The sequence below is a fragment of the Penicillium longicatenatum genome (assembly GCF_028827895.1).
Source record: "Penicillium longicatenatum strain IBT 33135 chromosome Unknown contig_6_segment0_segment0, whole genome shotgun sequence".
Classification (NCBI taxonomy): Eukaryota; Fungi; Ascomycota; class Eurotiomycetes; order Eurotiales; family Aspergillaceae; genus Penicillium; species Penicillium longicatenatum.
In genome coordinates this window covers 2,884,965-2,907,692 of record NW_026643123.1, presented here as the reverse complement: position 1 = coordinate 2,907,692, position 22,728 = coordinate 2,884,965, and the positions used below count along the sequence as shown (strand labels likewise).

Sequence of the window (22,728 nt, the reverse complement as noted above, 5' to 3'; positions counted from 1 at the left end):
AAGTTTGACCAGCTACTATTTGGAAGAGGCACATCCCATGCACTATATACAGCTCTACCGAGAGTTTAACAATTATCATTCGTGTGGTCACGGGTCGCCTTTTAGCCAAGGAGACTGTGTTTCTATTCAAACATTTTGACCTTCAATAGTAAATTTCATAAGCTGCAACGAAAAATATTGGTGGGTTGATATTGTACTCATGTGTTCATGATTTTTCTTTTGGGCAACTGTTCCATTGTCCGGTTAGCTCTGCTGCGTATGTAGCACAGCAAATATTTGGCTAAAATACAAACGTTGATATCTTAGATCACATGAAGTACGCACATTCAAGCAGCATGACAATGCAACAGAAATTCTGCAGAATAAAAATGCAAAGAGACCCACTCAAAGAGCTGAACGCCATACTCCGAATACCACATCCCGAATGCAATCATTTGTCACATATCTGGATAGTGCCATCACGTCATATCGTTGGCCATCATTCATGAACTAACTTCATTCTCCTTAGAAGTTGGATCCACGAGTGCGACGGCTCTGCTGTCCAGCGCCGTGTCGATCCTCCATTAAGAAGTCCGAATCTCCCAGGAAACGCTGGTTTGCCATTGTGTAAGGGAGATTATGCAGCCCCCGCTGCTCAAGCCCACTAGAAAAGACCTCACTCAGGCGCTGAAGCTCCCGAATCTGATCTTCATCTAGGACACGGCGCCAGTCAGCCCGATTCTCGCGGCGGGACTCATCTTCCTCATCCACCTCCATCTGCTCTGGACTGCGAGTAGGCGAGGCAGGAACAGGATCATAAGCAAAAATGCTAGCAGGGGGTGCAGGATCTCCGTATCGATTAACGGGAAGCTCAGCAAGAGCATCTGCGTAATGGAAGATTTCGAAGCCAAATGCGTCCTGCTGGATATTGTTGAGACCGTTAGAGCTAGCGTCATCAATTTGAGCCTGAGTCTGGCTTAGAGCCTCGTGGTCAGAGTCACTAGGTAGAATGTTCTCCTTGTCTTCGTCTATGCCACCATAAGATCGTGGGGTGCTGGGAGAGGGTGATTTCTTCTCCGGTTGGTCTTCACGGATATCAAAGTTCCAGCCAGAGTTGAGATTCGGACTATTTTCCCATACGCTACCGAGTGTAGGTCCGGCGAGGGTGCTCTCCTCCAGCAAGAATAGAGAAGAATGACTGAGCCTGGCACAAGGAGACGTTTGCAAGAAATCAGAAGAAGATTCATAATTCCCATCTCCAGTGCTATCGGGGGAGGGGGTTTGGTCTAAAGAGAAGATGAAATCGATTAGCATACTTTGTTCGACACTTGAAGTGATTTCGCTAGAGGGGGGTGGGGTCATACCGCTGGCATTGATGGAGCGGCGCATTGCTCGTTCAAGGAGCGAGGTCCCTGGCGTAGCAGGGCTTCTTGAGGGTTGAGGGGCCAAGTCATGGGATCGCAGCGACATAGAATGGGAAGGGCGTGGATAAGCCAGAGGCAGTTGTCCTCGCCGAGATGCGCTAGGTGAGAGACAATTGCCCTCTGGGGGCTCCATTTTGGAAGGTGTGGTTACGGAAGAAGAGAGAATGTACGTGGGAATGAAAGTGTGAAGAGGTGCATTGAACTCATTGTCGTTGTGATCCCCAATTCGGACATCACCCATCCATGTATCAACTCTACCTAGAGAGTCAAAAACTTATTATCCAAGATAAGCGCCAGCTTGAATGATAAGGTCTTCATACTTTCTGTTATGGGGTCTCTAAGATAGTAACGCTAATCAAATCAGAGACTAGAGAGTGACGTTTGGGGATAAAGGTGTTAGAAAGAACATTGGAAGCCTGTTAGTAGGGACTGAACAGAAATGTTCACTCAGAACTTGTTTAGCCCCTCAATGTACCCTTCATGATCATAACAACCACAAACAATATGGTTCGTAATGATAATTGAGCCCAATCTTGGAGATTAAGCTTGAATTTAGTGAGCTCGATTCTGTTCCTCTGAGCTAATGAATGATGGTCCATGTTTTACAAGTTCCAACTCAAGATCAATTACTTAAGTGCTTTCTCGGCCGGTTGTCTGATTGAATTAGCTATTCAACCGTTTTTACCAGCTATCATTACAGCGAGATGTAGTATGTGAACACTGCGTCTTCGGCAAAGACTCAAGATGATCAAGATCAGGCCTCGAGTCTTGATTCCCGTCTCTCTGCTCCAAATATCTAATGTTCCATGAATTAGACTGCATTGTTGAGAATGATTATGATGTCCTCCTAGCCGATACCGAAGGTGTTTGGTTAATTTCAAGGTGATATAATGTGGAGGGCTGGCACGCAAAACAGGGGATTCCTCCAACATTACCTCCTAAAGCAACATTTCTAGGAAAGCATTCAATCAGTTAGAGTGTCCTTGCTCGACTGTAGTAATAAGATATTCGTCATGTCTGGGGCGGAAATCTCGGCGTTGTGGTCAATGTCGTCCAAATCGCCGAATTGAGCGGCAAGCTCTCAGTCAAGCTGTGTACATTCTGCTATCGGCCCAAGAATGTCAATTGATAATTACAGGGTCTCTCCAAGATAATCGCATTGGTCTGCAATATGTCGGTTTGAGTGTTTCGGAGCCTGGTACTCAAGACCCATTTTCAAACAAACAATACACATGAAAATAATGATGAGCTCTACCAGTTTTTCTGATATAGTCAAAGCTGTTCTTAGCAATATTGTTTCTATGCAAGACTTGCCAGATAGCAGTCGCTACCAGGAAGTGAGAATTTTCTTAACTGACTTGTAAAATATTAGAGCATCACTTCAAAGACTATATGGTTAGACAGTCAGACAACTCTTTTAAGGTCACACCTTCGCGCTTTTCCCCAATAAGCAAGCATCGATGGCTCATCACATGATTCCGGGCCTTTCCAGGCTTCCAGGGAGCGGGTATGATGTGCGGTTCAGCGTAGGTGGGAAAAAATTCAAGAACGGTTGCGAAAAGATAAAATTCTTACCCAAGACTCAGTATTCCTCTTATTTTAGTTCAAGGAGCCAGTAAATGAACGAGCCAATTAGAAACGATATCAGTGGGCCGAGGAAGCTGACAACCCATGCTGTCGGGGCCTGATTGGACAGCTCGTTTAATCGAGGCTAAGCTGGGGGCCAAATCACTTTAAACATGGTGCCTAGCACTCAGCCTCGCTACAATGTAGAATCCGGTGTTATGGTATTTGTCTAAAAAAGACATCGGGAATAGGCAATCCACGTCGCCATAAGATCCGATCCTGTATATATACTCTGCTGAGATCACTGGGTGAATGAATCCCAATCCGCAGGCATTTACTTCTTACTACAGTTTCCAAGCAGACTTAGAAGTATAATTGCAATTGAACCCTCACAATGACCTCCACAATCACATCTACCGCAACATCCACAAGTGCTTCTTCAACGGCTTCTGCCACATGTGTCAACAACATTGCTCCTGGCAAGAACGGCTATCTCCCTCCAGAGTCTTGTGATGTCATTCTTTACTATGTTCCTTCATTCGCCGCAGCGATATTATTTTGCGCACTATACGGCTTGACAACCATCGTGCATATAATCCAGGCGGTAGTGTACAAGAAAGTATAGCTCATGTACCTAGCCATTCACCTTGCCCAGCTAACAATACCCCTAGGGATATGCATGGGTCGTGATCATGGGTTCTGCCTGGGAGTTAGGTGCATTTGTCTTTCGCACGCTACAGACCCGACATCAAAATAGCGATTTGTTCGACACATGGTTTACCATATTCTTCTTATTGGCACCTATTTGTAGGTGGAATCTTGGAACAGGAATATCTATCGGAGAAGAACTGGATGTACTAAAGTGAGATGACCAGGGATCAACGCCTTTATTTACATGACTCTCGGACGCATGGTCAATTTCTTTCTTCCCGACAAAAAGCTCTGTCGTATTAGTGCCCGTCGCTTTGGGGTCATCTTCATCTGTCTCGATATTCTAGCCTTCCTGGTCCAGCTGGCTGGCGCAGTCCTCTCATCCAGCACCGGCGATAGCATGAAGATGGTCATGTTGGGGGTGCATTTGTACATGGGTGGTATTGGCCTACAGGATCTGTTCATTCTATGTTTTTTGGCCCTGACAGTCCACCTACACCGAAAGCTCTTGCAGTTGGAGATAAACGGCACAGAAAGAGATATACAAAAACTGAAACATTGCGCATATCCCTGGCGGTGGCAGTTCTATACCATCTACCTTGCCTTGGGTTTGATCACGGTACGTCAGAATCATTACTATTATGAGCCACTGCTGATCATGATGAATAGGTCCGTATTGTTTTCCGCCTTGCCCAATATGCACAAGGCACATCGGCCAGCAATCAAGTCCTCACCCACGAAGTATACGAGTACGTGTTTGATGCAGTGCCTATGTTTTTAGCATTAGTTCTTTTGAATGTGTTCCATCCTGGCCGCAATTTGCAAGGGCCTGACTCGAAATTCATTAAGATCACTCGTGCAGAGAAAAAGGAGAAAGCCAGGGCTGCAAAGATGGGAAAGGAACAGAAAGCGAGAGGGAGCTGGCTAAGCGATGGCTCTACTCCCTATCCGCTTTCAAGTCACGGCAACTAAGAGCACATGCCAGAGGTTCCTGGCAATTCTAGTTAGTTTGATCCATTTGAAGCAGACATAGAGAGTGGCTCGTTGTTATGTGCTCTTATTTGCTGCACTTGCGAGTTCTCCTTCTCTGTTTTAAGTGGACAGAGAAATCAAATAGATGCCTTAGACCGGACTTTTTTCATCTTTATACATATATGACTTCAATATACAATTACATCCTATTCAAACTTTGACATCTTCTAGCATCTTCGAGTAATATCGTGGCAAACCTGTCCATTCGCTTAGTCCTAAGTACTATTCTCCCTTTCCTCCGTAACTCACATATTGTGCTCTACTCCTCTTCAAAATTCGAGCTTACGTTCTCTACTTCACCAATTATGTTTACAACCTAACGCTTCATGCATATTACCTTTGCGGTAAGATGGGTCTTTCCAGGCGGCCAATAAAGCACCTTTTTTTTTTCTCGGCCCCCATAAGCGCAGTCTGCCTCTAGGCTGCCATCAATGATTTACGAGCAACCTTGGAAGGTCAGATCATCTCGACCCGCTTCAGAGCTCCTTGAGATTGGTCAATAGCTCAAAAGAGAGACGACCTTTGCCAGAAGATTCAGAACGGACTGTCAGACAAGCTCAAAATATCTCTCATGTGCCACTCACAAACGCTTACCTTGGGCCTGAAGGCCTCCTCAACTTCTCTGTTTGCTCTCTATCACCAAGCCATACACATTGGTAAAATTTCATTCAAAGAGGAATATATGGCACGGGAGAGGCTATAATGAGGACATGTCAATCTTGAATTCGTCGCCCAAATAGTCTCATGGAGCACGAATTTCTTGAGAACATATGATTGGCACCATAAAACGCTCAATGGTCTTGATCGCATTGTGGGGTTTGAGCAAATGTAAAATCTTGCACTCTTTACACAAAATGGTGAAGTCCATCAATGTTCATATAGTGGCGATCGGAACAACAGATGGACTCTCGTGCCGATTAAAGATCGGCGAAATCCTATTACTACGTGATTGACACTGCGTAAGCCCACTTTAAAGTCCATTGTACTTGAAAGCTTCCATGAGCGGTCCCTGATTCATCATACAATCAAGCCAAGTCAGTGTATGGCATGCATTGGTCTTCTCTAGACCTGAAATTGCCTGTTGTGGAAGATACAGCAAAACTTTTCATGCCCAAGGAAGCTGTACTCCGATCATCACTGGTCTGCCAAAAGCTTGTCGCGAATTGCGATCCCAGCTGATAAGGCACCTCCGTTTCCCCCCTTTCGCTCTGTCTAGTAGCGGGACTGGTGAAGGATGATACCTCATCATGTGGGGCTGTGATCCGCGCACCGCTGTTGGGAGAAAAGGCAATGGGTGTACAGTGGAGCATGCTCAACCTTCCAGGCACAAGAAGGGAGTCAAGTCTACGTCGAATCATGGTATCACACACTCTGACGTGGGTTGCTAACATGACGAACCAGGAGCTCAACCGTATATTGGTCTGATCTTCAAGCCGAAAGATGCACAATCGAGTTTCGCAGATTAAAGGATCCACCGATACTCTTCCGAAGCAATGATCGGCAGGGATCCAGCATCGTGCCTTGTTCTTAGCGGTTCGGCTTTCATCGGACGCTAAAATCCTTAAGATCTGTCCCAATCTCAAATCAAGAACCCCTGATCAGAGCTGATCGATTCTCTACTTAAGGACGTGATCAACTCTCCACCTGAGACCACTCGAATCAAGACCTAAGAGACCTATTCCGGTCCACAATTACAAATATACTAGTTGCTCTAGATCCTGTATAGCCAGCCAATATGGATACTATGTCATCATTGGGAAATGAAAAGTCAACAAGCCCTAGGGTTTATGGATACCCCCTCTACACTATTGGAATGGATAAATACTATAAAGAGAGATTCCTCCCCAATAGTGTCACGATTTTCACCAATTCATACTCTTGCTTGATTAGACTCCCAAGTCACGTCACAATGCAGTTTAAGAACATCCTCGTCGCTTCCTGTCTGGCTCTTGGTGCCTCAGCCGCTGCCACCAATGCTACCGACATTGCTCCTTCGGTCCAGAACCGCTTTGCCCAGATCGACCTTGGTTACCAGCAGACCTACCTGCTCCTGAACCACCTGGACGACGGTACCAACAACACTTCTGCTGATGTGAGTGACTACCAGCACAATGACATGTCATGTCTAGTTACTTGCGTATATCATACTAATACGATATCTTAATCTAGGACGTCGTCTCTGCTTACAACACCACTGCCAACGGCGAGGCTAAGGCTCTGGGCAAGAACCAGCCTATCAAGCCTTTGACCGAGTCCACCCAGTTGGTCATTTGCCAGGCTTTCCACTCGGTACGAACGACCCTCTTCTGACGTCACATCAGTCAGGTGCAATACTAATGGGATGTTTTATTAGCTCGCCCTCACTGGTATCCAGCTGAACAACGCTTTCGTCGATAGCGCCTCCCACTTTAACAAGGCCCAGCGCAACGACCTGCAGGTTGCCCTGACCAAGGTTAACGACGAGACTGGCGTGAGTCCTTCTTTCTTATCTATTTTACGATTCAAGCTCTATTTCCAGACCAAAGTACTGATGTTCTCTATGTTTAGTCTTTCTTTATCAACGTTGCCAAGCCCGCTCTTCCTTACTGCTTGACTACCCTCCAGACTGACCAGTCTGCCATCTACAAGTCCATTCTTGCCGCTTCCACCGCTCTGGACCCCTCTGAGGCTTTGCTTTAAACAGCCTTTGGGTTTGGCTTTCAATCACGGCTCGGTGTCGTAAACGATATAATCGTCACTCTTGCTCAAACATCTTGAAGAGATAGAACAATAAAATATAGATAATCAATCGAATATTTTCAAGCAAGAGGACCGAAAATATAGGGCAACTATGAGTTGGCGTTGTTCTTGCGTAGAGAAATATAAGCGCCTGTCATGCAAGAAGGCCGTTTCCACCCGTGAACGCATTGTGCACAGTATTTTCAATAAAGGCCAATGGAACGATATACACTCGGGCAAGGAAAAAAAAGAAAAAGAAAGACCTCGGGACACGCCCATGAATCGATACGGCGCCCTTAGCCGAGAAGATGTTAGCTGCTTGCGATGGCCTGACAGACCAACTCGGCCGTCGTTACGTTTCCAAGATTTAAACTTCCGTACTCACTACATCATAGTCAAATAGATTGCAATATCAATATCTATGAATAGAATCAGGCTCCGCTGATAGCAGCAGAAACGAGATTCCCTCAATACATGGATAGATCATCGCAAACCATCTACCATAAATTCTTTACAGTATCACCCAGTTGTCAGTATTACTCGGCTAAACTCCCACTGAATACACAGCACGTCACATCTCTCGAGAATCATCAATAGCAGGGGGGAAAAGAAAATTGTAGCCCCGGTGAATATGCAGCAAAGCAAGATCAAGGCACAGCCAGGCGAAGCTAAAGCCAAGATCGAGGTATGATTCAGGTGCGTGTGGGCATCGTGATATCAAAAAAGCACCAGCGAGAAGAGATAAAAGATAAAAAACAACAAAAGGGAAAGCAAATCAAAAAATAAAATGGTGCTTCGATCTCTCAAGAAGATGCAACGTAGCCGTGTAACCAGACGGAGTTAAAACCGAGTCAGAAACCTTGAATCCCATATTGTCCGCTGCACATGTGCCCATGTATCCTCACAGCTTCAGGTAAGCAGTGAAAGCGACAATACAGTAGCATGTGAGCAAAATCCGGCGATGTTTCATTTCATAGCTTGGATTTACCGGAAAGGACCTGGACCAACCATGCCACTTCGGATGTCTCCGCCGTTGGGCTGACCAAACATCTCAAGCAAGTGACGAGATGACGGAGGAGGTCCCTGGGGACCCGGGTTTCCGGGACCAAACGGGCCCTGTCCAGGGCCAAGTCCCATCATAACCTCCGGGTTGGGTGGCATGGGAAGGAATCCGGGCGGTGGGGGCCCACCCATGTATCCAGGCGGGGGCATCATGCCAGGAGGAAGACCGCGAGGGAAGCCCTGTCGCTCATTGATGGGAGGTTGGTTGCCAGGCATGGGCATCATTCCAGGGGGGAAATTGGGGTTCATGCCGCGGTTAGGAGTAGGGATTCCAGGCGGGGGACCCATAGGTCCATTGCCTTGCTGAGGGGGAGGTTGACCGGTCCATCCGGAAGGTGGCATGTGTTCAAGACCTGGGGGTCGCTGAATAATCGGGGGCTGGGGGCCCTGAGGATGTCGAGAGCCTCCAGGAGTCATGGGGCCTTGGTTCTGAGTGCTTTGTGGGTAATGTCCATCATCAAAGTATCCCATTGGAGGTCCGTTGGCCACCCGGCGGCGCATTTGATCACTATCCGGCCGCTGCATGTTGGCAATTGCCGGATCATCCAAGAAAGTGGGTGTTTTCTGGGCACTCAACCCAGGCGGAGGGCGTGGCATCATTTCTGGCATTAAACCAGGAGGAGGGGGGGGGACCGGCATTCGGGGACTGAGGCAAATGTCCAGCAGATGGGGGACCGATCCGAACTTGCTGCATCAGGCGGAGCAGGTTCTCCCTGTCACGAGATTGGTGATCTTTACCAGCAAATTGTGCCATTGGACTCTCCTGTGGAGGGCTGGTGAATTCATGACGCGAGAGCGCCGGAGATGACATATTCATGGCGCCACGGGGCTGCTCTCCTGGCATCATTGACAAAGATCGCGATTGATGCGATGAATCGACTTGGTTGGGAGTACCGTTGTTGGATCGACCCCCACCCCCACCTAGCATCTGGAGAATGCGCTGGAAACCTTCCTGGTCGGCGTCGCTGTGAGCACTGACGGGTGTGCCTCCAGATTGAGGCTGAGGAACAGCCTGCGGTTCGGGGCCTCTGGAAGGACTGTCTGGAGGAGGGCTAAATAACCCGGCAAACCTAGATGACTTCCCAGGCTTCCCGCTAGGGATTTCATGCTTCGGGGCCGGTTCTACCGGAGCTGGTGGGCTAATCTCCTGGGATGCGGGCTTGGAGTCACTCAACATACCAAAGAATCGCTCCATTGAGTTATCGCCTATGAGCTGGGCGCCAGATTGACTGAAAATCTCACCGTCAGTGCGGCGAGTCTCGGGTTGTTGAGGTGTATGGGATTCCACAGGTGCCTCTTTCTTCTCTTCGTGGGCAGTGGGTTTCTGAGCAGCGCCAGAGCCAGCCTTCATGGCCACCTTCCAGCGCTCAAACTCTTCCTGTGTGTGTGCCCGTCGTGGCTCATCTCGGTCATTGCTGTCCAACCATTCGGGCTCCTGTTCCATCTTGCCACCTCGGTTCCAATCGCGGTCCGCACCGTGGCGATCACGACGCCATTCTCGGTTGCGAAGTGGTGTTTTATCGTCTTCAGCCTCAGCACCATCATGGGCTTGCTCATCACGGAACCAGTTTCCATCGTATTTGGTTCTTCCCGGCGTTCCTTCTTTCTTCACGAAGCGGGAGTCTTTGTTTGAGGGCCGTTCAGTGTTGACTTCTCGCGCATTGTCACGATTTTCCCACCGATCGAACTCTCCGTTCCGGCGTGGTTTGCGATCTGGTTCCTCGGGGCCAAAGGTGCGACGTGGGCGACCAGCATTCCAGTCCTCCTTGTCCCCGCGCCGGCCGTTCAGACCCGCCTTCCCATCGCGGCGGTCTAAATCTCTCTCCGGAGCATCCTTCTCCTTGAAGAATCGATCTCGGAAATTGAATCGATCGTTCTTCTCATCTGGCTCGGCTACTCGCGCGGATCGATCTGTCAGATCGAAAGATCCTTTACCACCGATGCGCGATGATGCAAAGGCAGTCTTCGGGGGTCCAAGAATGATATCTTCTGTATCAATTGGAGGCTCAGTTAGTTACTAGCTCGGGGGTGATTGAAAGCATGTGATGGAGAGGTACCAGTGGGCACAAGCGCACCTGAATTGGAGCCTCGGGCGATATGACGAGGTTCAAAAAAGCTCGGTCGTCGGTTGGTAGTCGTGGATGTGTCATTCGCGTTGTTAGGATCTCGAGCGTTTTGTTGTTTGCGCTGGGCGGTGGGGTCAGGTTGAGGCCTAGAAGAAAGGCATGGGTCAGTCTTGACGTGGACAGTGCGGGATAGTCCCCAGTGTGGAGAGGTAGGATATACTAACATCCATTCTTCGATAGGAGGTAGACCAGGAGGTTTTGTGACAAGAGGGGATTGGCGCAGCCATAGTAGCTCATCGATTTCGTACCGTCGCGCCATGACGGCCCTATCTTGAGCGGTGTGTGCGATGGTGTTTGATAGAATTTATGATGCTCTCATCGGGCGAAGAGGGGGTTAAAAGGGTTGCGAAGCGACGATATCAATCGTGAAAAGGACTTGTAGCCAGAGAAGAGAATCGTATTAGAAAGGGGTTTCGTGGGAGGGGGAGAGCGAGGGTGTTCGGGAAATGAGATTGAGTGAGGAGAAGGTTGTAAGCCACTTGTGGCAAGGCCTCAGGGCGGAGCCGGGATCGGTAAAAGAAACTTGTGGTCCACAAACACCAAAGCACTCTGTAGGCCTTCAATAATGGGTATGGGAGAGCAGTTGTAGTAGAGAAGAGTTGTGAAGAGAACTAGTCAAGAAAAAGGGCTGGGGAGAATACAGAAGCTGGATTTTTCTCGCGGAAAAGGGAGACACAACCTATGCGGGCGCGGTCCAGCTGATCTATACCTTACTGGACCTGTCTCTTCAATTCATACCACGCAACGCTTTCCTTTTTCTATGTGCTTCTACCTAATTTGACCTAGGCAAGCCTACACCAATTCAAATACCTCCCCGACTATGTTAGCTTGGCATTTTCAACAGGCTCCAGGAAGAAAGGCTTAGAGAGCTATGCGGCCTATGTCAGCCTAAAGCTGTTCGGTTACTCCAAAGCCTAGTGCACCTAGTAATCGTAACATTGAAGGGCGTGGTCTCTATTGGGGTGCAGCTTTCACGCCTCTAGAAGCACGAAGTGGAATGATCAAAAGGCATACCTCAGCTAGGGCTCCAGTTGACGGAGATGATATCCTTATAGTTTGTATTTTTTGCGGTCTTCGTTATGTCATCACGCTCCTCCTTTCAACGTCTCCCCCTGGTTTGGTTGATATAGTTGATATTTCCGGTGATTTTCATCTCAATGCACCTCATGAAACCAAGAAAGAGAGAAAACTGACTTATCCTGACCCTTGGACTGATTCCTGTCTGCGTTTAAAACGTTTAAGGTTGGAAGAATAGGCGGAGCCTCATCAGCCAATCAGCGATCGTGAAATCTCGATGGCATCGGAACTTCGCATCCAAGAGCGAGAAAAAAATAACACTCAACACTCCAAACATGGCGAACGTCACAGAGCATCCCTTTAGGGTGAAGAGGAGAAAGCTAGATGAAGGCTCTCATGGAAATCAGGATGTGACATTTACTTCTGCAGCTCAGCTCCGTGGAGCGCTGGTTTTTCAACAGAACCCCCAGCTAGCCAATAAAGGTGAGTCGGGCAACTCAAATCGCGCTGCAAGTATCCAGCCTAATCAAAACCACAGGAATTATTCAATTCAAGCAGTTTCTGTTGTCAATTAGCCAGGCGAGTCAGAGCGACAAGGCCCAGAAGCTGCGTGTTCTGAAAGAATACTGCGATAAGCAAATCACTCCCGCCAAAGAAGAAGGTGCCGAGGCGATTTGTTTCTCAGATATCACTCAGACCTGGAGCTTTGGAGAAAGCAGCAATCATGATCATTTGTTGACCAATGTTCCGTCGGTGCTCGCCATTTTTTTCAAGACTATCTCTGGGGACCTCGAATTCCGCGATTTTGGTCTCGCGCTGTGCAAGCATCTGCTACAAAAAGACCAACTGAGGCTATTCAACCGCGGCCTGACTGCTTTAAAGTCCAAGGAGCATCTTATTTCGCCTTGTCTTCGCCTGCTGACTGAGATCGTTACTTTTGATGGAGGTGCCGTCGCACGCCAACTTTATCTTCGCCGCCACATCACTTTCAAGCGTCTCGAGATGTTCTTGACACCAAGCAAGGCACAGTTGGAGACCGCGGATGATGAAACTTCATCAAAGAAGTCGACACTTCGACGGAACGCTCAACAATATCTGCTGGCCAATTTGAGGGTTCAGCAGCATTTAGAAAAGGGTGATATCATCGAGCAGCACAAAATTACCCGGGCTTTCCTCGATTATTTGCGGAAAGATCCACGGGAGACCGTATTGGAAGCAATCAGGGCAATTGAAAGGGATGTGGTGCAAGATGCCTCTTTATCCCGCAAGTCGAAGAGCAAGTTTTTCAATCGGTGGAACATGGAGAAACTTGTCACCCTCTACGGCTACGATCGAGAATCGGACGAACCTAACCCTGAAGGCATCTCCATTGCGAATGAGATTCATCGCGTTTTGCTGAATGTCTGCAAGACTGCTGGCTTGGGCATTCTGCTTCCCGAAACCGGATGGTATCCAGTCGGAACCGACCCAGAGTCTCTGGTTGAGGATGACACCTCTATTGAATTGGGTCTCGACTCCCCCATCTATGTTGACAAGTACCAAAACTCAATTCCGGTTCGAAACAATACTCTTTCGCATCTCATCCAATGTCTTCGCCCCGACGCAGACAGCCTGCAGATTGAGTTGCTGGTGACAATTTTCAAGGTAGCACCAGAGTTGATCGCTGACTTTTTCACCAAGAAAGTCATGTTCACATCTGATCCTAAAGCAACTCCTTCCTGGATGGCAGAGTCAGCCCTTCTCTTCTCAATCGTGCAGTTGCCCGTTCCGACGAACTGTGGCTGGAAGGACAAGCAGCCCATGCTTCCCCCGCCAGTATCAGTCGTGGCAGAGAACATCCTTCCCCGTCCTTTGAGCCAGAAGATCATGACTCGTTGTTTGAACCAGAATGCGGAGATTGTCACTCTATTCGCCGTACGCATGTTGACTCTAGCGTTCACAAAATTGCGAGCTGTCTTGAAGATCTTCCGTGCGGATCACGGTCGAGCTCAATTGTTCTGGAATCAGGCCTCTTCCAAGCTGCTGGCTGAGTTTTCGCGCAGATGCCCCGCCGTGAAGGATGTCGTTCTTCTTTTCCGACGAACTTCAAAGGAGGATCTGCAGCAGCAAGAAGCCGTTGCAGAACTACTGACTTGCTATTATGAAGTGATGCCTGACATCGCTCTGGAGGAGAATTTCGACGTCTCATTGGTTTTGGTCGATGTGCTGAAACGCTTGGAAGAATCGGATGTTAGCGCAGATGATTCTGAGCTGCTCTTGAGTCAGCTGCAGAGCGTTCTTCAGATTGCTCAACAGTCTGCCTCGCTACGTTGGTGGCAAAAACCAGGTAGGTTGTGCTCATTGGAATGTGTGATTTTTCATTTCTGACCTTACTTAGCATCCATGAGCTATACTCCATTCACATCCATTCTGAAGGTTCTTATCGATACCTCCGACAAGGTCTCTTCCCGGCGAATCTCCATTCTTCTCAGAACCATCTTGGTTGAAAACTCTGTATTGCATAATGCCCCCAAGGCATTCAACGCTCTTTTGTCCAGTCTGGAGGACTCTGAAAGCGAGTTGCCCAAGCAGTTGATCTTCTTTGACAACTGCGTGTCTCGAGTTGCCAAGAAGCCCGTCCACTACCTAGACATCGTTGGTTCTTTGACAGATGATGAAACCGCCACAAGCCCTATCGTGGCGGCCATCATTGAGCAGTGGCCTTTTGTTGTCAAGGCAGGTGACGAGAGCACGGAAGCGGCCGTTGCAGCGTGGATAGCCAAGTTTTTGGGACAATTGAAGAAAGAAGGTGAAAGCAGCAAGGCGCTGAAGGCTGCCCGGGATTCACTGATGGAGGCTACGGAGACGAAGAGGACCCGCTCTATCTTCAAGAAATGCCTCAAGGGCACAGGGGATGCTGACGATGAAGATAAAATGGACATTGACTCCGTCCCTGCCCAGACAACCGGAACTGACAAGGCTTCCTTGGTGGATTTGGATGAGATCTTTGGCTCCCTTCCCACGGAGGGTACATCTCACAACGCACTGCATAAATGGGAGAGAGAAGAGATTGAGGCAGCCTTGGAACAAGGTCATATTGATGAACTGATTCTCTGTCTCTGCTCTGAGCACGAAGAGGTCCGAAGACAAGCTGTGGCCAACCTTGTCCGCTTCATGGCTAAGCTGAAGGTATGTCATATAATACCATTCAAAACATTGTTTATTCAACTAACATTTCCAGGAATCTAATTACGCCGAATGGCGCACTGTGTACACTCTGACTGGAGAACTACTCGAAACCGCGAGCAGTCTTGGTTTTGACCAACCCATCCCTTGGATTGTCGGCGAATGTGCCTCAAACTGTCTCTCCGTCCTCCTCAACCCCCTGCACAAGGTCTACGGAAAAGTCAACAAATTCCTCCAAAAGGCCCCGTCTTGGGAAGTCGAGAAGATCCCCTCCTACTGGATCGACCGCATCCTCATGCACGAGCCTGAATTGGACGACGGCTACTTTGAAGAGATTGACTGGTTACTTGGCCTTTTCGTTAAGGGTCTTCGCAGCAAAGCTGTACGTTTCATCACATCACCTCTGTTACTCTTTTGCACGTCCCATACTAATATCTATCTAGGATATGGAGATCTACCGCCGCGCAAACGTCTTCGAGCGTATCCTTTCTCTCTACCAATCGCCTAGTATGAACGACTCCACCCGCCGAAAGATCTTGCACATCATCTACCGTGCTACACAGGTTGGCGGTAGCACTACGCTGATTACTCGTGCGGCCGTTATGAGCTGGATTCAAGTCCAGGCTGCAGAGGTCGAACCATCCGGTAAAGAGGCCGGTCTTCTTGCGGCCCTTGCACGCACGCTATACGAAACATCAGACCGTGAGCGAGTTGAGACATGGAGCGCTGGAACCGTTGAGCGCGCCTTGAAGGAGATCGAGACTGAATCGACATAGGAGGCAGCATGATGTATCATACATAATTTCATTTTAAAAATAGACTCGGTTTGGGGGTTTGCATAATGAATAGAATACTCTGAGAAACTTCTTTGGGTTATATTTCAACGACGCACTAGATACACAAGGACGAGCAAAACATTCATCCATAAAAAAACAACCAAAATTAACCCCAGGTGCCACCACCACCTCCCCTTCCTCCACGACGCTGCGCAGAAAGACGCCAATCATCCTCGCCCGCGAAACGATTATGCAAAGGCTGGATACGCTCGGCCTTCTTGCGCTTAGACAAACGGTCTGTAGGCGCGACTTTGAAGAACGTAGGCGCAGCCTCGACAAGCCACTTCGGCTCGATAGAAGTAGTGTAGTGCATGTACTCCTTACTTGTAAGGACAAGCTCGTGGTAGATAACATGCTCAGAGCCCTTGCCAAACAACGCAGAAGACGGGTGGAGGTAGACAGGTGTACCTTGGACAAGTGTCTTATACCCACCTTCTTGGTCTTTGCGGGCTGCGTTACGGAAGAATCCGGTGCAGAGCGCTTGTCGTACTTTGGTGGTGTCTCTACCACAAGAAATGATGCGGTGCTTGTATCTCTGCATGATACCGAGTAGCTGCTTGCGAACATCCTCTGCGCGCTTAATTTGTCTCGCTTGGATGAAATTCTCGAAGCACCAAGAACTATTGAAATTGGATTGCTTCCAGCCGTTATAAACGTTTAGTAGGGTTAGGTGGTCACCCATTGGATCGTGGAATTTGGCTTTCTTTTGATCAGCTTGTTGTTGTTTCTCCTTGGGACGGTAGAAGGGGCTTGTGATTGATAGCATTGCGACGATGGATAGCACTTCGTCTGAGCAGCTCATATCCACAGATGCGATTAGAACCTTGGCGAGAGCGGGTTCCATGGGGAAATCGGCCATTTTTCGGCCTAGGCGAGTTAGGAGACCTTCGTCGTCTAGCGCAGATAATGCGTAGAGCTCTTCTAGAGCAGTGAGCATAGTGTTGGTGGGTGGCGGGTCCATGAAATCGAAGTGGAGGAGGTCGTTAATGCCCATTGCTTTCAACATGAGAATCGTATTACAGATATTTTGCCGTTGGATTTCAGGAATTGTTGTTGGTAGCATCTCCGATTGATAAGCCGCTTCGGTATATAGTCGGAAACACTTTCCGGGGCCAGTTCGTCCAGCACGGCCAGCACGCTGTTTAGCCTGGGCTTGGGACACGGGTGTCACTACCAGAGAGTCCATTCCGAGCTTCGGGTCATAGGCATTCTGCTTGACGAAGCCAGGATCAATGACATAGAAGATATTGTCGATTGTGATGGACGTTTCGGCGATGTTGGTTGCAATGACGACCTTGCGGGCTCCTGGGGGTGCTGGATCGAAAATTCGTGATTGCATCTCGCTGGGAAGGGCAGAGTAGACAGGGAGAATGATTAATTCAGGCACTGATGGTCCTAATGCTTTCATTCTTTCGAAAAGAATTTCACACGCCGTGTCAATTTCTTCCTGACCCGTCAAGAACAGAAGGATATCACCAGCAGCTTCCGTTAAATGGATTTGCATGACGGTGATAAGGGCTGCATCAAGGTAATCAGACTCCGGCTCCTTCGAGTACATAATCTCGACGGGGTATGTTCGGCCAGGAATGGAGAAGATAGGGCAGCCATTAAAGTATTCAGAGAACTTCTCAGCATCCAATGTCGCCGAGGTAACAATCAAGCGGAGGTCGGGCCTGCGCTTGACTGTTTTCTTCAATAGTCCGAATAGAATATCAGTCGCAATTGTTCGCTCGTGAGCTTCATCCAACATGATCACGGAGTATTTTTTGAGATCGGGATCGATCAAGATCTCTCGCTGAAGCATACCATCGGTCTGGTACTTGATGATGGTTTCTGGGCTTGTCATATCTTCGAATCGAATTGTGTATCCGACTTCAGCTCCCAAGCGACAACCAACCTCCTCGGAGACACGCTTAGCCACAGACATAGCAGCGACACGACGTGGTTGAGTGCAACCGATGATGCCCTTGTTTCCGTATCCAGCTTCGGCGAGGTACTGCGTTAGCTGCGTAGTCTTGCCTGAGCCAGTGTCGCCAACGACAATCATAATCTGGTTGTCTGCGACAGCATCAAGCAATGGTTTACGGAACTTGAACACTGGCAAACTTTCACGCTGCTGTTTGATAGGCATATCCGTCCGCTTGCCAAGTGACTGGTTTTTACCATCCGTGCCCATCGTGACTCGCTTCCATTCTGGCACCGTTTCGTCCTTCGGCTTGCTACGTAGCTCTGAAGCGAACTGCCGATCTTGAGGAGCAACCATAGGATCCTGCCATTGGGCATTAAGGTCGACATCGGCGGCCCGTTCAGCGGCTTTGTCTTGTGCTTCTTGTTGTTTCAAATCGCGCCTCTCCTTTGCAAGAGTTGTACCGGACATTGCTGCGCGGTTCATCGATCCATCGGGAGCTTTGACAACACGAATAGGAGAAAGTTCCAGGGACTGTTTGGTCTGGCCAGCTAAGAAAGGAGGTTCATCGTCCTTGACTTCGATGTCAACATCTTCTTCCTCTTCAAATGTTCCTTCACCCGTGAGAGTGGCATGGTATTCTTCCTCCAGGTCAGGGTAGTCTGCAGCGGAAGCAACACCAGAGGCAATCAGCTGGCGAATCTCCCATCGTTCCGGAGAAGTCATGCGCTTTCGACTCCGCATTGGCCGGCCATTTGATTCTCCTTCGATGACGGGCACATCAGAACTGAGACCGCCATACCGATCGATTGCGCCGCCCCCTCCATCTAGTCGTTGCATATTAGCGCCTGAAGCCAAGCGTTTTTGAGGAATAAGATCCATTCCAGTGACTTGATCGGCCTCTTTCATGGAGAGACCAATACGACTGCCCTCGATACTGACAACTTTGACCTTGACTGGCTGTCCGCGAGAAACGAGGTCAGACGGATGGTTTACACGCGCGCCTTCCTGCATGGCCGAGACATGGACAAGACCATCAACCTTCCCTTTAACTCCCTGCAGGTTGACAAAAGCACCGAAATCTTTCACACCAGTCACCGTTCCATCGTAAATCTTGTATAGCTGGGGATGGTCGTCCAGCTCAACTGGTGGGCGGAAATCATCATCGTGATCACGATGACGCCGTCTCCGACGGTCTTTATCGATAGATCTCCCAAATTCGTCCACAAGGTCGTCATTTCTACTGCGTCGCTGCGATCGAGACCTCGAGCGGTATCTATCTTTGTCTCTGTGTCGACGTCCACGGCTATCGTACTCCGGGCTGCGGCTCCGTTTGTGACCGCGATCGTCTCGGTGTCTCGAGGCTTGCGGTTTTTCATTCTTTGGCTTCCCAGCCAATCCCTCCAGCATGGCGAAAGTATCATCCATCGCACCAACTTGGGTGTCATCAGCTTGATCCAAGTAGTCATTTTCGTCCCAGCGCTTCTCGGTGTCAGGAACAGCAAGACCCTTGAACACGCGCGCTTTTTTCTCTAGCGCATCAAACTCGTCCAAACCATTGTCGATATCACCATTTTGCGCGTCGCCATTGTCTGCTTTCTTTGCCTTGTATTTTGGGTGCATGGTAAGGACCAAGCGATCGATACTCTCCATCAGACTCTGGGGGAACTCGGCACCCATGTCAATGAGGCCCTGCTTGAATTCCGCAAATGCGCCATTGCATTTGAGGTGTTGGTCGATAACGAATTCGGCGAGGGTTTTGTCGTTGATGCCCAGGTGGTTCTGGAGCTCGTTCGTCACCCGTGACACGAGCGAGAACAGCTCCAGCGACTCCAGGTCATCCATGGCGGTGGTCCCAGGGGTTGAAAGGACAAAGCGACCAAGGACGAGAACCAAATGCTAGCGAAAAGCGAAAGGCGAAAGCTCGGAGGACGGAATGCAATGTTACTGGGGTTCAACTCCAATTCAAAGGCGGAAGGAAAATCAGATCGCCCGGTCGCCACCGATAAGGATAAGATAAGCCGATAAGAACTATACAGTGAAGCAAACAGAGATACTACATGAAGGCTATGGACATTATGAACGCAAGTGAGGCCAGCCAAGGCTCTCATAGATGCCTATATAGGACTCACGCAGGCGTGCCTAGCATACAAATACGCCAATGGGCCCGATGGTTCAGCTTTAGAATATGGTAGAATTGTCCAGAAATTATCACGGTAATTTCTTTGGCCCTAGGACGTAGTTCAACTTCGAGATCAGATCCACTATCTTTGACTCTTTAATGACTATAGTCTATCCTCACTTCCTCTGCTGAGACAACTAAGACCTTCGGTTTTTTGAAGCATTTCTTATAAGGGATTGAACTTCGTCCTTTTCCCGCTCTGGCCATTGCTCATGGCAATTTCATAAGAGATTCAGCTCTCGGAGTCGCCTTTCAGTAGATAAAAAAAAATCCGCCTCCCCTAGCGATAAATATGCTAGACTGGTTAGGGATAATCAGTATTTTCACAAGTAGACTGGATGCAGTGCGGGGTCAGATGAGTATATGGAGCCCTTTGAGAGGCTGAGGCTCTGCGGGCTTTCTGCAGGGATCTGTCGAAGACATCATCAATGCCAGGATCACGCAATTTATTCGAATAAAGGATTGAAATGCACGAATGGAAGCTTTTGTAGCTTAGTGGGGGGAGGGGCAGGAGGTGGGCCCAAATTATGCAGGATCTCGGTTTCTGTTACTAGTGCAAGATTAAAATACTGGAGACGTCCTTTAAGATGTAGATTTAGACTGTACACGAGCATATCCTAAGCATTTCCATGAGTGGATTGTTGAATTTGTGCTTTATCTAATATACAGATATACAAATATTATTACAGTGGTTATACACGAGGAGTCTGTTGCTCCACGAAATCTTCAGAGTCCTCCAAAATCCCCATTTCCACTGGGTCAGAATCCTGTGGCGATTCATCCAGCATGCCCTCGATTCCATGTTCCGGGTGGGCCAACTCCTCGTCAGAGATGAAACTTTGCTGGCTCATGATCTGCTTTTGCAGTGCAATCTGGCGCTTCAGAGAGGCGTCTTTGCGCAAGTGCTTGTTGGCGGAGAACTCGGTCAAAGCTCGCATCAGCCTCTCCTCCGTAAGCGTTTTAATATGTGTCGCAAGGGTTCGATCCGTGAACACACCACCGAACCGGAAGCTCAGCCACAAATAAAGGATAATAGCCTTATGAAGGCCCTCCAGCTGGTACATGTAGTCCTTGTTTCCAGACACAGGCTGCTCTAGGATTTCCAGGTTCAGATGAGGTATGTCCAACAAACGCCCCTGGGTATTGCTAGCGATGCATTCGGCAAACGCTAAGGTAACGTCACGCAAGGACAAGTTTCTGGTTTCCAAAGGCGCGGCAATGAGGAAAAGTTGGTCCATGACTGCCAATCCGTCCACTCCATCCAAGAGCTGGCAAGCTTCCTGTTGACTCTCTGTGTTGCACATGAAGAAAAGGCGGTTCATCTGGGCGATTTCAAGCACTCGCTTGAGCAGGTACTCGAAGGGAACATTTCGTGGGAAGTAGAAAGAAAATTTCTCGAAAGCGAAACCTGGCGGCAGAATACCAGCGCCTCTAAGTGGCGGGGGCTCCGTGTGCATCGCTTCTCTGATGTATGGAAGATCGACTTCTTCAAGACAAGTAACGAGACCAACGTTGGCACCGTCTTTGCTACTATCCTTAGCGCCGGCGGGGCGGTATCGACCAGCGCGCCCACCGATCTGTTTGATCTCTGGAACAGTTAATCGTATCAAACCGGCCGGAGTCCTTTTAATCAGAGTCTCGAAGATGATACGTTTGATACTCCTAGGTTTGGGTCAGTCAAAGCCTCAGCTAGATCGATTGATAGCACTCACAAATTCAACCCCATGCCAATCGCATCACTTGCCACCAAATAGTCATAGTCATTATCTGGATCATTGAACAGTGCTGCCTGCTGGGTTCGAATTGGGGCAGGCAGACCACCATAGACAATGGCAGCTCGTCTTCCAGTAATTTTCTCAATATCTGCCTTCAAGGCGTGAATTCCAACTCGGGAAAAGACAACCAGGCAATCGCCCTTTTGGAGTCCCTTTAAGTTGCCACCAAGGCTATGTGGCATTACTTCCAGAGCGTTGAGCCTTTCATAACGATGAATTTCCAAAATATCTCCAGTGAGAGCACACAACTCGCGAATCAGCGGTACCGCACGAGTCTCACCACACAGATGCAGCTCCGAAGCCTGACAGCCAAGCACAGCTCGCGTCCACGCCCAACCTCGCTTGGGGTCGGCAATCATCTGGATCTCATCAATCACTCCAACGTCGAAGGCCTGTCCCATGCTAACCATTTCCACAGTATTGCTCACCACCCGCGGTGTCTTGCCATCCTCTGGGGCTTGGACTTCGTCTCCTGTAACGAGACTGGTCGGTATACCATTATCTCTGAAGCGATGGTATACCTCCTGTGCAAGCAATCTTAACGGTCCAGCATAGAATCCAGCCTTAGCTTCCTCCAACCGCTTCAGTGCGTGGTATGTCTTCCCCGAATTCGTGGGCCCGACATGTAGGTGGATTTTCCGTTGGATTGATCGTGCACCAGGATACCACTCTGCGGGAAAGCGAAGGTCGACCACTTTCCGTTGCGCTTCGAGATTGGAAGTCGAGTACTTGTTCGTCATATCCTCAGCAAACAGCATATATTCCAATTCATCCCGTATTCCTTGAGCTCCACTGTTGAGATATGCTTTTTGCAACATGCCTTTCAACTCTTGTAACGGAGTCCATTTCGCTGATGTCACAAGTTTTTCATCCACATGGCAGGCATTCAACACCTGGCGCTCAAGCCGTCCCCATCCGTCCAATAATCGACCTGACCTGCGGAGTCTCTCCTTAGTATCGTGTAATGCTTTTTCAACCACATTGAAGAAATCGCGAGCCCGAGCGACTGTTTGGCGATCGGCTCTTCTGGAGTCGCCAGACTTTTTCTTTCCACCCTTGATGGCTTCTAAGGCTGCAGCTTGCTGGTTGAGCTTTGCTTTCAAGACAGATCGACTCGTTCGTTGCAATGGGGAGGTCGTTGTGAAATGTCGCTCCGTAGGTCTAGTGAGCGAGCGAAACGCGCAATAAAGCGAGTGACTGCCTCTGCCGGTCCATGGCTGCATAGATGCGCGGAGTTTCGGCAGAACGGGGAAGAATTCGGGGGGAGATAGAGCGGCGAGTATTCAATC

The 22,728-nt window shown here is 48.9% G+C and overlaps 7 protein-coding genes across 7 annotated transcripts; 3 read left to right on the top strand and 4 right to left on the bottom strand.

The window, feature by feature from the left end:
* Positions 1 to 504: 504 nt before the first annotated feature.
* N7484_009276 (uncharacterized protein) lies at positions 505 to 1,536 on the bottom strand (the record flags this gene model as incomplete). The annotated part of the gene is made up of 1 exon (XM_057119663.1): positions 505 to 1,536. One exon carries the CDS (start codon positions 1,534 to 1,536, stop codon positions 505 to 507), a length of 1,032 nt encoding a protein of 343 aa, XP_056969218.1.
* A 1,827-nt stretch (positions 1,537 to 3,363) lies between these two features.
* N7484_009275 (RTA1 domain-containing protein) lies at positions 3,364 to 4,592 on the top strand (the record flags this gene model as incomplete). Its single annotated transcript, XM_057119662.1, has 4 exons — positions 3,364 to 3,588; positions 3,641 to 3,776; positions 3,845 to 4,239; positions 4,290 to 4,592. 4 exons carry the CDS (start codon positions 3,364 to 3,366, stop codon positions 4,590 to 4,592), a joined length of 1,059 nt encoding a protein of 352 aa, XP_056969217.1.
* A 1,969-nt stretch (positions 4,593 to 6,561) lies between these two features.
* On the top strand, positions 6,562 to 7,331 carry N7484_009274 (uncharacterized protein; the record flags this gene model as incomplete). The annotated part of the gene is made up of 4 exons (XM_057119661.1): positions 6,562 to 6,744; positions 6,822 to 6,941; positions 7,006 to 7,122; positions 7,200 to 7,331. The coding sequence occupies 4 exons, from the start codon at positions 6,562 to 6,564 to the stop codon at positions 7,329 to 7,331; spliced, it is 552 nt and encodes a 183-aa protein (XP_056969216.1).
* Positions 7,332 to 8,354: 1,023 nt separating this feature from the next.
* N7484_009273 (uncharacterized protein) lies at positions 8,355 to 10,817 on the bottom strand (the record flags this gene model as incomplete). The annotated part of the gene is made up of 4 exons (XM_057119660.1): positions 8,355 to 9,034; positions 9,066 to 10,421; positions 10,490 to 10,644; positions 10,723 to 10,817. 4 exons carry the CDS (start codon positions 10,815 to 10,817, stop codon positions 8,355 to 8,357), a joined length of 2,286 nt encoding a protein of 761 aa, XP_056969215.1.
* A 1,093-nt stretch (positions 10,818 to 11,910) lies between these two features.
* N7484_009272 (NPA1/URB1 family protein) lies at positions 11,911 to 15,516 on the top strand (the record flags this gene model as incomplete). The annotated part of the gene is made up of 5 exons (XM_057119659.1): positions 11,911 to 12,058; positions 12,114 to 13,901; positions 13,953 to 14,743; positions 14,796 to 15,122; positions 15,184 to 15,516. 5 exons carry the CDS (start codon positions 11,911 to 11,913, stop codon positions 15,514 to 15,516), a joined length of 3,387 nt encoding a protein of 1,128 aa, XP_056969214.1.
* A 166-nt stretch (positions 15,517 to 15,682) lies between these two features.
* Positions 15,683 to 19,327, bottom strand: N7484_009271 (uncharacterized protein; the record flags this gene model as incomplete). Its single annotated transcript, XM_057119658.1, has 1 exon — positions 15,683 to 19,327. The coding sequence occupies one exon, from the start codon at positions 19,325 to 19,327 to the stop codon at positions 15,683 to 15,685; it is 3,645 nt and encodes a 1,214-aa protein (XP_056969213.1).
* A 1,029-nt stretch (positions 19,328 to 20,356) lies between these two features.
* On the bottom strand, positions 20,357 to 22,662 carry N7484_009270 (ATP-dependent RNA helicase SUV3; the record flags this gene model as incomplete). The annotated part of the gene is made up of 2 exons (XM_057119657.1): positions 20,357 to 21,326; positions 21,377 to 22,662. The coding sequence occupies 2 exons, from the start codon at positions 22,660 to 22,662 to the stop codon at positions 20,357 to 20,359; spliced, it is 2,256 nt and encodes a 751-aa protein (XP_056969212.1).
* Positions 22,663 to 22,728: the final 66 nt, after the last annotated feature.